Below are 11710 nucleotides of genomic sequence, written 5' to 3'. Positions count from 1 at the left end.
ATTGTTCAGAAATTTTCTTCTGTTGGAGAAGATGATACAGATTTTCACCGTAAATATAAAATGCCGATTACGAATCTTCAACACAGGCCTCCGTAGACACGTTGTGATTGGCCGGCTTGTATAGCCACTCATGAGCGCGGTGTAAAAACCGAGAGCAGACCCCAGTTCGGCCGTCCAATGACTTGTACATTGCTTTGTGCAGCAAGACCTTTAACTTATCTAACTGCTAATTCAAAATGGTCCGAAACACGTGTTGTGTTAGGGTTGACTCCCATGTCTGATGGGCACAGCCCGCCTGGCAGGCCTCACCTCCGGTGTCGGTTGTTCCTGAAAGGCATGCGATTTTGAATCGCACATTAAAAACACTTATAAATTAAATATGAATCCTCGTTTCCCCATTTGCAATTACAAACACTGTGCGCCCACGCCTCGGCTGTGAGCAGTCCATATCAAAGAAACTAATTAATCAAGTGTCTAGTATGTAAGTTTGTCTACTTTTCTTTCTTCTCTAGTTTTAGGTGCTGACAGGCAGAGGAGTGAGTGGCCAGTCAGCCACTCACCACCAGGAAGCGAGCACCTCTGGTCATAAGTCCAGCAATGGATACACATATGAAAGCGGACTACACGTCCAAGCTCCCAACCCCCGCATGGTAGACTCTTCTACTCTATCCAACTCTTCATCCATACCATCCTCTGTCTACTTAGGCCTATACTCCTGCGCAATTAAAGCATGCCCTCGCATCTCGCATGTCTGTGCCCAGGGATATCCCTGTGTCCATGCAGGTTTCACCTGGGCCCTCCTTATCATAGTTTTAAGATAGGGGAGTCAGTCCTAGCGACAATCGCTGCCCTGTCTGGCCAATCCGCGCACAAGTACACGATACATGCGACCCTCTCCCTGCATGGCTAATGCCAGCATGACTAGGCGTATAGGCTTCGGCCTGAGACGCACCTGGGCCCCTCCCTACCCCAGACTCCAATTTCACTTAGTTTTTAGTTAGGTCAGGAAAACAAATCGTCTTGACACGCGCTGCAGCGTAAAGTGGTAAAACTAAGTGAGGATAATAGATCTTTTGAGGACAAACCACCACGAATTCAGAGAAGTAAAAAAGCTAAGTTTTTATTCAGAGTAGTGTAAATATTTTAATTTTAATGCTTCATGACATTTTTTAAAGCTGTTCTCATCTATTGCAGCTTTTTGTCGAAGACAGTGGCAGTTCAGTAGCAAATTCTTCTGAATCTCTCGATAAAAATGCAAGGTCACGCAACGTTTCTTCCGACCCTGTTTTTATAAAAAAAATCATAACAATTAATAATATATTTCACCAGCGCTAAAATATAAAATTCTTACTACAAAAAAAAATTCTAAAATAAGAAAATATCAAACTCAAATTCTAACAGCAACACTAAACAAAGCGAGGAAAAACGAAAAATAAGACTGAAAATGTTGAAGAAAAAAAAACTAAATGTTAAGTGTAGGAAAGTTGTAAAAAATACATACCTCATAACTTCCTAAATATCTAAGCTCTCATCCAAAACCTAAAGAAAATGTAACCAATGTGTAAACAAAAATATATCTACAAAGGTAAAGGGAATATTTGGGAATGGAAGTTGGATTAGGATTTTAAAAAAATTCTAACCAGTCAGCTATTATTAAACTGCGGGTATTTTATATTCTGATACATTTAAAATGTTCGGCCCTAATTTCATGCTTACAAGTTTTAGTGTGCAAAAGCTATCAAATAATTTGCCCTTGCTTATGAATTATGTTTTTATGAGGCAACAGGGCACTTGATATTTAGTTTTATTCTTGAATAGCATTTATTTTTTATTTGAAATCGTAGCAATTTAATTTTCCTAAGTATTAGCAAGAGTTATTAATGACCTTGAATCTTTAATCACAATCGGCCTGTTGTATAAATTTAAAAAAAATGTACAAAAATTATATTGATAACGTTGGTATAACATTGGTACTTTTTATCATAGTATTAAAAAATCATAATTTTACTAATAATTTGAATTTTACTGTAATATATTCTGACTGTTGTTCGTAAGATATTATTTAATCATTGTAAATATAATGTTTACTTAATTTAAATGCTTTCTTCCAATTTTTCGTAGTGCATCAAATTTTCAGAGTAAATATGGCATTTCACCCGAAGTTATGGGGAAAATGGTGCATTGTGGTAAGTCTAGTTTTTGTACATTCATTGCAGTACTAATGGTGAAATGCGTACAAGTTTTACACATAAGTAATATTAATACAGTGGAGTGTGCAAATTTTAAATTACAGCTCAATATGTCGTTTTTAAACCAAATTGAAGGTTTTTGTTTTACCTATTCCCTCACTTTCCCTAAGCAATAGCGAGAAACGAGACCCCTGATGTATTGCTGGCCGCCTCGCGCCTCTTCGCTTCGCTTCGCGGCAGTGAGCATACACCCGGTCGCGGCGCTTCAATTCTCTTCTCTCCGTTTCGCTTCACGCACTTTCCCCTCAGCAATAGCGTGAAACGAGAACCCTACTGTATTGCTGGCCGCCTCCCGCCTCGCGCCTCGCGCCTCGCGCCTCTTCGCTTCTCTTCGCTCCATTTCGCTTCACGTACATTGCCCGAAAACGTTGGCAACTTGAATGGTGGCAGCAAACTGACAGGACATGCCCTTCCGGCATGTTTTACAACGACACGGAAATGGATCCGGGCCCGCAAGATATTTATAAAGATATGTCGCTTATACAACGCACGGAACCTTTAAAAAATGTCATTCAATGAGATTGAACTTCATGTTACGGTTACGAAAAATTAATTTAATTTAAAAAAATTCTGAGATATAACAACAAAACACGATCCGGAATTACATATTTAATAATATTTAACCAAGCAATAATGTACTTTAAATAATTTACCACGTATTTAAATGTAAACAAACATGGGAATCCCGCGGCTAAATACTCAGCTTCTATTGGTCGCACGGAGTAACGTAATTCAAAGAGCTATTGACGACCTAATCTGTACGGGTTCGTGTCCATATGCATGCCACTTTAGATACTTAGTTCCGTGAGATTCGTCTCCGTTTCCGTGTTATTGTAGGACGGGCCTTCCAGATGACTTGGCCACATACTCTTGTGCTGCCATAAGGTCCAAAAACAGGTCATCGAACTCGCTCAGTCTTCGCCTCTGCGCGCGAACGTCAAAGTTTTCATCACTAATAGAAAGCTAGCTACTCGAAGAAGGTGAGAAGGTTTCTGCACATCACAACGGCAAAGGTAATAATGACATAGTCTTAGATGGTGGCTGCATATATGTAACATTCTAGAAAACTATTATGGCAACAGTAACGACAAGTGTGACATATAGGAATAGGACATTCGATGATGTCATTGTAACGAAAAATGCAACACATAGGAGTAAGCACTTGATTACGAGATGGTGGGTGTGATGTCATAATTCAAAATAGCGGTAAATTTTAGATTTCAAAATGACGGAAGGTTCTAGAAAACAAAATGGCGATAGAAAAGATAAAAAAAATCGAATATGGCGACCATAAATTGCATAATCCAAGATGATGGCCGAAAATGACATTATCCAAGAAGGCGACCGGAAATTATGTAATCCAAGATGGTGGCGGTGACATCAAAGGTCAAGGTCACGAGTCCGGTCAGCCGATGCATCGTGCCTTTACACACGGACCTATATAATCATACTACTATTACACAGGCCAACAAGAAAAAAAAATTGTTTTGGTGCCTAGGATTTTGGAACTGATTTTAGCTATGTTTGGGGTACTGAATCTAAATATGAAATTAGTTTTTTTCTATCAGCTCTACTTTTTGAGGTAAGTGTGAAAAAAGAAGTAAAACTGCCTGCTTGATTCATTCCACTTGGTCACAGGGATACCCGAGGATGGGAATGTCATCCCTCATTTCAATGCTTCAACTACATTTGAGGTTAGTTTGTGAGTTTTACCCGTGCAGAATAGATCAAAGTTGATAAGAAATGAGTTCCAGTAGAAGAAGTTGTGTAAATAATTCTGATGTGTTTGGCTACACATGCGGAGAATACACATTAAAAGATAACAGAAAGAATGTTAGTTATTTTGTAAACAGTGTTTATTATCGATACTTTGGTGTTAAGCTCGGTGATCAGGATAGATCCTGGGCACCGCATAAGGTTTATAAAACTTGTACAGAACATTTATGCCAGTGGACTAGCAGGAAATGAAAAGGTTTGAAATTTGCCATACCAATGGTTTGGAGAACACCCAAAAACCACATCGATGACTGTTATTTCTGTCTAGTAAATATTACTGGCATCAATCGAAACAACCGTAGCAAGTGGACTTATCCTGATTTAGACTCTGCAAGACACCCGGTCCCCCACTCGGAGGAAGTACCAATCCCGGCATTTCACCAGCTTCAAGAACGTTTAGAGGACGCGTGTTGTCCCTATAATCACCCTTCTGATACTAATGAAGGTTGACAGTGATTATTAGAGGATGTCAACAATTCCTTAACGTTTCAACAAGGATGAGTTAAATGACCTCATCGGAGATCTTAACCTGTAAAAGAAGCTTCTGAATTACTGGCTTCCAGGTTGAAGGAAAAAAATTTACTGGATCAAGGAACCAAAATTACTTTTCACCATACAAGAGAAAAGGGTCTCCTACCATTCTTCTCTCAAGAAGAAAATCTTGTATTTTAGAGGACTCCTGGAAAATATTAGTCTTCCTGAATATTTTTCAGATGATTGGCACCTATTTATTGATAGCTCAAAGCGAAGCTTGAAATGTGTTCTTCTACACAATATTGACAAATGAATCGGTCCATGCAAAAAGGACTTCAGTCCTAAATAGGGGAAAGGAGTATAAGAGTGCGCACTTAGAAAGTTGGTAATTTTTTAGGGCAGTAATTGAAATGATATCTAAACACAAATTTTACAGAACATGCTTTACTCAATCAGGAAACATCAGAATTTTTTTCTAGCAATTATGATTTAAACATGAGACGAATAAAAATGTTTTACAAAATAATGCCAAATGCGTACTCTTGGCCTACTATGCGGGTAAGAGTCCGCATCAGTGAGGGTAAGAGTCCGCATCAACAGTAGTCGCACACAAAAGGTCCATAGCCTTCATAACTGGAACATCCTTCATGCCACCAGTCGTTGCATATTCCACACTGGATCCAGTCTTCGTCATAGGATTCTTTACAAGCAGGGCAGGTAGTTACTTCAGTGGATGGTTCACCATGACTTGTAGAGGGACCTTGACTTTGAACAGTTTCAAAATTGGCTCTAAGTTTATTTTTTGACTTTACTTTCTTTGTATTCGCATTCTTTGTCTCGGCCTCATGTCTTGTTTTCAGTAGAGCTCGATTAACTTTTGCCTTCTCTATTTCTTGCTTTGCCTTCTCTTTCTCTTCAAATATATTTTTGTAAGGGGATGAAGTTATGATATTTGATTTTTGAGCTGGTCTTTTGTTTTTGCTTTCTTGCCGCTTATGTTGTGGAAGTGGCAGAACTGACTGAATTTGAATGCGTATTGTGCCAGATGTTGTGGGTTCTGAAGAAAGCAAATTGCCATTTTCTTGATCGTTATTCAAATTATTGGAATCACAGTTCTTCTCAACTTCAGTAGACATGGTTTCAGGTTGATGTAGGGCTAGCCCTAAGCCCTCTTCATTAGAAATTTGAGCAGTCACCAATGATGGAGCAAACATATCTTCGCTTATGACATCAGGATCATATGGCTCTATTCCAGTAGCTTTGAATGCTCTTTCAGCAAGTTTTACACTCGCAGTGGCACTGTACGCAGCACCAAAAATGCCTGCAACTTGGTAAAGAGTTATCACCTTTCCTGGATTTTGTACTAGCCACTTTTCTGCTTCAGTTGCATATGCTGTCTTCAGTGGTGCAAAAACAACCCTATCCAGAGGCTGGGTAAGATGACTACCATGTGGGGGTAGGGTTAAAAATGTTATGTGGTTTTCCCTGCAAAATACAACTGCACCGAGAGAACAGTGAGTTGAGTGGTTATCTGCTATTAAGAGAACTGGATCGTCTAGTGATGGTTTGACATACATTGCAAAGTGTTTGAGCCATTCAATAAAAAGATCTGTGGTCATGTATCCTGTGTCACTGATCAGAGGCAAAGTTCCTGTCGGAGCATCTTTGTAGAGCATGTTATTCATTCTTTTTCTGGGAAAAATTAGTGCAGGTGGCACATTAAAACCTGTAGCGCCAATGGAGCATACAGCAGTTACAGTTTGCCCCCTTTCTGCGCTAGACACCTTGCAGACAGTTTTTTTTTCCTTTGGGGCTAATTATCTTGGGTGTTTTGTTGGGAACCGTAGTGACCCCTGTTTCGTCCATATTGAAGATCCTGTGCGGTGGAAACTTTTTTTCGAGACGACACTGCTTCAAGTTTTCAAAAAATCTTGAAACTTGAACTTTATTGAAACCCACCGCTCTTGCAACACTGCATAATTCTGGCGCACGAACAGAAAGTTTGTGGCGTTTGCAAAACCCTTTTAACCAATCTTTTCCTGCCAACTTTTTTTCTTGGTTGAATCTTTCAGAAACTCCATTCTTCTCTGCAAAATCAAAAGCTACTTTCATTATGTGCTTTCTTGTAAGGCCGTAGAACCTGTTGTCCAAATCTTTACAATGCTGTGCAAGTTCTTTTTCCATTTCATCTGACAAAGCATTTTTAAAGCGCCCAAGTGATACCGGAACCGTCCCCTGCAAAAAACAGAGCCATAACTTTGTAGCCTAGACCACAAAATAAAAACTAAAATAAAACGGAATCCCTAGGCTAAAAGAAAAGGAACTGTTTTGAAGAAAGCGCAAAATATGTGGTTAGGTTTTTTACCCTGTCAAATGTTTCGTTTGAAATAGGCCCTACTAAATGTTTTTAATGGCAAAGTATTTAAATGCTTTGTGCAACTAAGAAATATGCCCTAATACATTTACAGAAAACATGTTTACTTAACACTACAAATAATTTATCATTAAACAATTGTAGGCATATCTATGGTAGCCTACTGGAATGTATGTAGGTCTACACCACGATGTCTACACATAATATTTAATGGCCTTCAAAAAACTGTTTCATTTTTTCATGCAGCCATGCAAACAAAATTTACTTACTGCTTTGAGTCTTTTCCTTAATGTGCTTTCCTTAATTCCCAAATCTCTGGCCACTTTCCTTTTACTGTCACCAGCCTCTATTTTCCGTTTTGCTTCATCTAAGATGTCCTGTGTGGTCAGAACCCTCTCACTTTTTCGCTTGTATGGAGCCATTCATAAAGATATCATATCTGCAACAATGAAGGTAAATTCACATCAAAATAATAAATAATGTTAATAGAAACAAGTATTTATGTATTATTTAGTATTGCTGTTATCACTACACTTAAAGTAATATAATACATTTCCATAGAGAAAAGTTTCTTTTGATAACAGTGGAACAAATGTGGGAGGCTAAGAGTACGCATTCACAAACCCAGTGCGCACTCTTAGCCACATACGTAGTGTTTCGTTACATCGTCAACAGATAGCAGCACAGTACACATAGAGAACTACTAACCACGCCATGTTGTTCTCGACATGACGTACTTTATTATGAAATAAACTTTAAACGAAATAACAAATCTTAAAGAGTTCAAAAACACTAAATTGTTTATTAAAAAAATTACATACCTTTTACAGTAAATCACTTATTCCTCTATAACTTCCAGGCAAAATACACGTAACTCGAAACAACTTAGTAGGAAACAGCGTTCACGCATACACACCTAAACACCGCACTGGCATTAGCTTGCAGTGATACCAACATAATAAAAATGATCTGCGTACTCTTACCCGACTGCGCACTCTTATACTCCTTTCCCCTAAGTGTATTTGAGAAAAACACAAAAAACTGTCTGTGCCTTAAGATTTTAATAATACAATAACAGGTTTTTTTTATATGGTACCTAATACTATCACCACTCATATAAATTAACTATATTACTGATCTTGTACGTAGTTTGACGAAAAATATTTGTTGGACTGAAGCCCTTTTTGCATGGAAAAGTGTTTTGTTACACATTTTTTGTTATTTTAGTATTTATATTATTTTCAATTGTTTCTTATCAGATAAAATGGTTGTAAATAGTTACAATATGTCATATTTTACCACCAATTTGGTTTATTTACTCAAGTACAATGTGTTAAAAAATAAATTATATACAGTTAATTATCTTGTACTTCCAATTCAATTTTTTTCAGCTGTTAGCCAGTTATAAATATCAATGTAAAATTGTTTATGCTCCTCGGGAATGTGGGGCAGAAGTTTACTTACGTCATCTAGTTTCTTTTTTTTTAATAGGGACCTTCCCTTCTGGATAAGCAATGCATGGTGGAAAATCGGAGGTCGTCATTGCTTGCAGCAAACAGAAAGTATGTAGTACCATACAATTGATAAATTTTCGTGCAACAATTTTTCCAGGCATATCTTGACTAAAATAAAAATGCATAAAGGAAATTATGCCAAACTGTTGCTTATCATCTTTCGGAACTGATCTAGGGCGCGTTTCTTCTGAAACGACAGACGTTTTGTAATATTGAGGCCACCATTTTTTGTAATCTAATATGTGTTCCGATTTTACATTTGTCACCATAAACTTATTATTTTTACTGCTCTTCATTACTAATTCAGTAATTTCTCTCAATGAATATAAACGGTCATGCTTCCTCAGCTGTCTTTTAATCATTGAATAATCTCGGTCGCAGGGGAGAAACGAATGACCCCTGATGGGGAAGAACTGTTCTATTTTATTAAAGCGACTAGTGTGTGTTAAAGCCAATAACAAATGTGCCAATTAATGGTTTTTGTTCTGGCCATAACAATTGTCAGAAAATATCCTTATCTCATTACCTTCTGGAGGAACAGTTTTCAAATAATTCATTAGAAGTAAGCACACTTCATTTTAAACATTTTGAATAACAGGTTAGGAAACATAATGGCACAGAATATTTCAATAGTGCGCAGCTACAATATAAATTCCTAAACTTTATTCCATGCAAAAGGGGCTTCAGTCCGGGACTGAAGCTCTTGCTGCACGGAATAGTGAAATTAATGCTCTGTTACTACGGTAACAGTGAATTGGACTGAAGTGTTTTTGGCATAGAAATGTGTATCTACCTTCTTAGATAAAGTTTGAGGGCTGATCGCGCATTGCCGGTGATTTCGAGATGTTAACTATGGGCGCCACCACGTGGAAGGGCACGTGGACCCGGCGGAGTCTCTCACTCAGGGCGTGACGTAGCCCAAGTGGGGACGAGTTACCAGCCCTTTCTATCCTAGCTACCCAGACCTGGCCCGCTCTAGGCGTCGGGCACGCCACACTCCTAGACTCACTCACCACGTGATTAAATAAGTACTCACTTTATATTTATTCTCCAGATTTAATTTCACTAACACGTCTCTCTACACGCCCGTTACACGTTACACATTACACGGTTAAAAAGCCTGAGGCACGAATCGGTTTAGGTGAGGGCATGGTCCACACACGTGGCCATGCTGCAAAGTATACTTATTACACGGTGATGAAAAAAACTCGACTGAGACAATTAATCAATTAAACAGCCCGCTGACCGAGAGCTGCCCCGAGGATGACGAACGAAAGCGATTTAAAAAGAATTAACGATACAGAAATTACTTGGTCAGTGATGAACAAAGGTTGAGGTCCCCGGGGTGCTGGCGCGTCTGCTCTCGGTCAGTGATGAAGATGGACTGGCTGAGCTCATCGCTCGCAGGTGGCAACATGGCGCCCTTCGCGCCAACACAATTACCGTTACTGTATTCTACGACTCCGTGCCCCGGCGAAAGTTGAGTAAATTACAGATAAACATTAAAAATATATAAAAATTACTGACAATGGAAAGTTTGTTACTATTTACTTATTTAATGATAATTCATATAAAAGCATTCCTATCCTCGTCCAAGTCCGTGCCTGTTCGGGTCCGCCCGGGCAACGTCTATAGTTATTTAAGGTAACTTATTTAAATTACAGAAAACACAAGTAAATTGCACAACACTGGGGCAAAGATGGATGAAAACAAAAAGGGTTTACAAATAATATTAAAACGTAGCAAATTAGGGGTGCGGCGCACTGCAGCTAAGCGCCCTCTTGCCGGGCTAGACACACACGCACACACGCACGCACGAGCGGGAGGTTTGAATATAGATGGTGGTTGGGCGGTGTCGTATCGGGCTCAAAGGGGCCGCAGGCCCGGACGACGTCAATTGCCCCCTCCGAAAGTAGGCCGATATGACAGCGCCGTTTGACAGATGGTTGGGGGGCGTTGCCTGTGGTGTTTACGTCGCGCACTCCCACGTGGCAATGTTGATGTTTATGTTTGTGCGGGCAGGTGGCAATGTTGACATGACGGACGGACAAGCAATGTTTACACGATGGAAGGGCGAGCAATGTTTACATGATGGCGGCGAGCAATGTTTACAAAATGACAGTTGAGCAATATTTATACTATGGAGGACGATACACACGGACAGAATGGGCGCTGGCTGACTAACCTTGTGGGTGGTGACCCACCAGTTGTCCCGAGCCCCAAATCTGCGTCAGCTGCGGCTGCGGCGGCTGCTGCGTGTGATAGCGTGGCGGTGGCCAGGGCGCCGGCCGGCAGGGGCGGCGGCGGCCAAGGTCAGGCGGCTCGTGGCAGGCGGGCAGCAAGCGCGGGCGGCGCTCGGCACGACCCGGCTCAGCCTCGCCGACAGGCGGGCGCTTCGCGGCCCGTCGTGACAGACGGGTGACAGGTGTCGAAGTCCGGGTGACGGTCACGTTCGGCGGTGGGACGGTCGGGCGTCCCGGCGTCGTGGCGTCGACCTGCATCGCGACAGGCGGATGTAGGGAGCTCAGGCGACTCTTCACGGTGCGGCGTCCCAATGTTGCCAACTTGCGACATTTGGGTGGCGTCTCGTGCGGCAGGGCACTTGACCGGTGTTCCGGTACTGCGGCGATCGGCGTCGGAATCGGGCGTCGTGGCGCCTCGGTCGATTCTGGCGTCGTGTCAGGTGGGCATGTAGGCGGCGTCAGCGTCGGCGTCGCGCGCGTCCGTCTCTTTCGGTCCGGTTCATCCGTCTGTGCCTCGAAGCCAGGCGGGCACAGAGGAGCAAATCCAGGCGGCGGGGCGGCGCTCAGGCGTCTCGGCGTCATGGCCCTGGACATCGTGTCGCAAAGCGTCCTGTTTGCGACTGCGCACTCTGGTAGCGGTGACGACGGCCGGATGACGTCGAAGCCAGGTGGTGGCGACAAGGTGACACGAAGCGTCGGCGTCGAGTCTGGTGGCGTCCGTGGCGAGTCGTGTGGCGGAGACGATGCGGGTTTCGCCGGAAATGACCTTGGTGGCGTCGGGACGGCGGTTCGGTGCGGTGGCGAGGTCATTCCGGCGTCGGGAGGTGTCTCCGACACGAGGCGGGTGCTGGACGGCGTGGCAGACTGCGGTGGGACGGTCGTTGTCGGGCGTCGCTCGGTTGGCTTCGGCGAGTCAAGCGTCATCATAGTCGGGATGAGTGGCGTCAGGTCGGCGAAACGAGGTCTTGCTGGCGATGATGCGTTTGGACCAGCGTCGGGAGACGTCAGGTCGACGAGAGGTGCCGAGGTTGGCGGCTCCAGGACAGGAGGTGGCGGAAGCGGAATTGTCGGCGTCGGGAC

At 42.1% G+C, this 11710-nt stretch overlaps 2 protein-coding genes across 2 annotated transcripts in view; both read right to left on the bottom strand.

Annotated features, from left to right (window-relative positions):
• Window positions 1-11710, bottom strand: part of LOC134529196 (SRSF protein kinase 3-like) — a 270468-nt gene that overhangs the window by 246378 nt on the left and 12380 nt on the right. The window lies entirely within an intron of this gene.
• LOC134529199 (uncharacterized) lies at window positions 2034-8176 on the bottom strand. The gene is made up of 2 exons (XM_063363048.1): window positions 7143-8176; window positions 2034-6734 (listed from the first exon to the last, which is right to left on the bottom strand). The coding sequence occupies exon 2, from the start codon at window positions 6182-6184 to the stop codon at window positions 5093-5095; it is 1092 nt and encodes a 363-aa protein (XP_063219118.1). The 5' UTR covers window positions 6185-6734; window positions 7143-8176; the 3' UTR covers window positions 2034-5092.

This window comes from Bacillus rossius, chromosome 2 (assembly GCF_032445375.1).
Source record: "Bacillus rossius redtenbacheri isolate Brsri chromosome 2, Brsri_v3, whole genome shotgun sequence".
Lineage (NCBI taxonomy): Eukaryota > Metazoa > Arthropoda > Insecta > Phasmatodea > Bacillidae > Bacillus > Bacillus rossius.
The sequence above is the reverse complement of the archived record's forward strand: the minus strand, read 5'-3'. Positions and strand labels throughout refer to the sequence as shown.

Coding starts and splice junctions, on each gene's coding strand:
- LOC134529199 (XM_063363048.1), bottom strand. CDS start 6,184: ATGAATAACATGCTCTACAAAGATGCTCCGACAGGAACTTTGCCTCTG.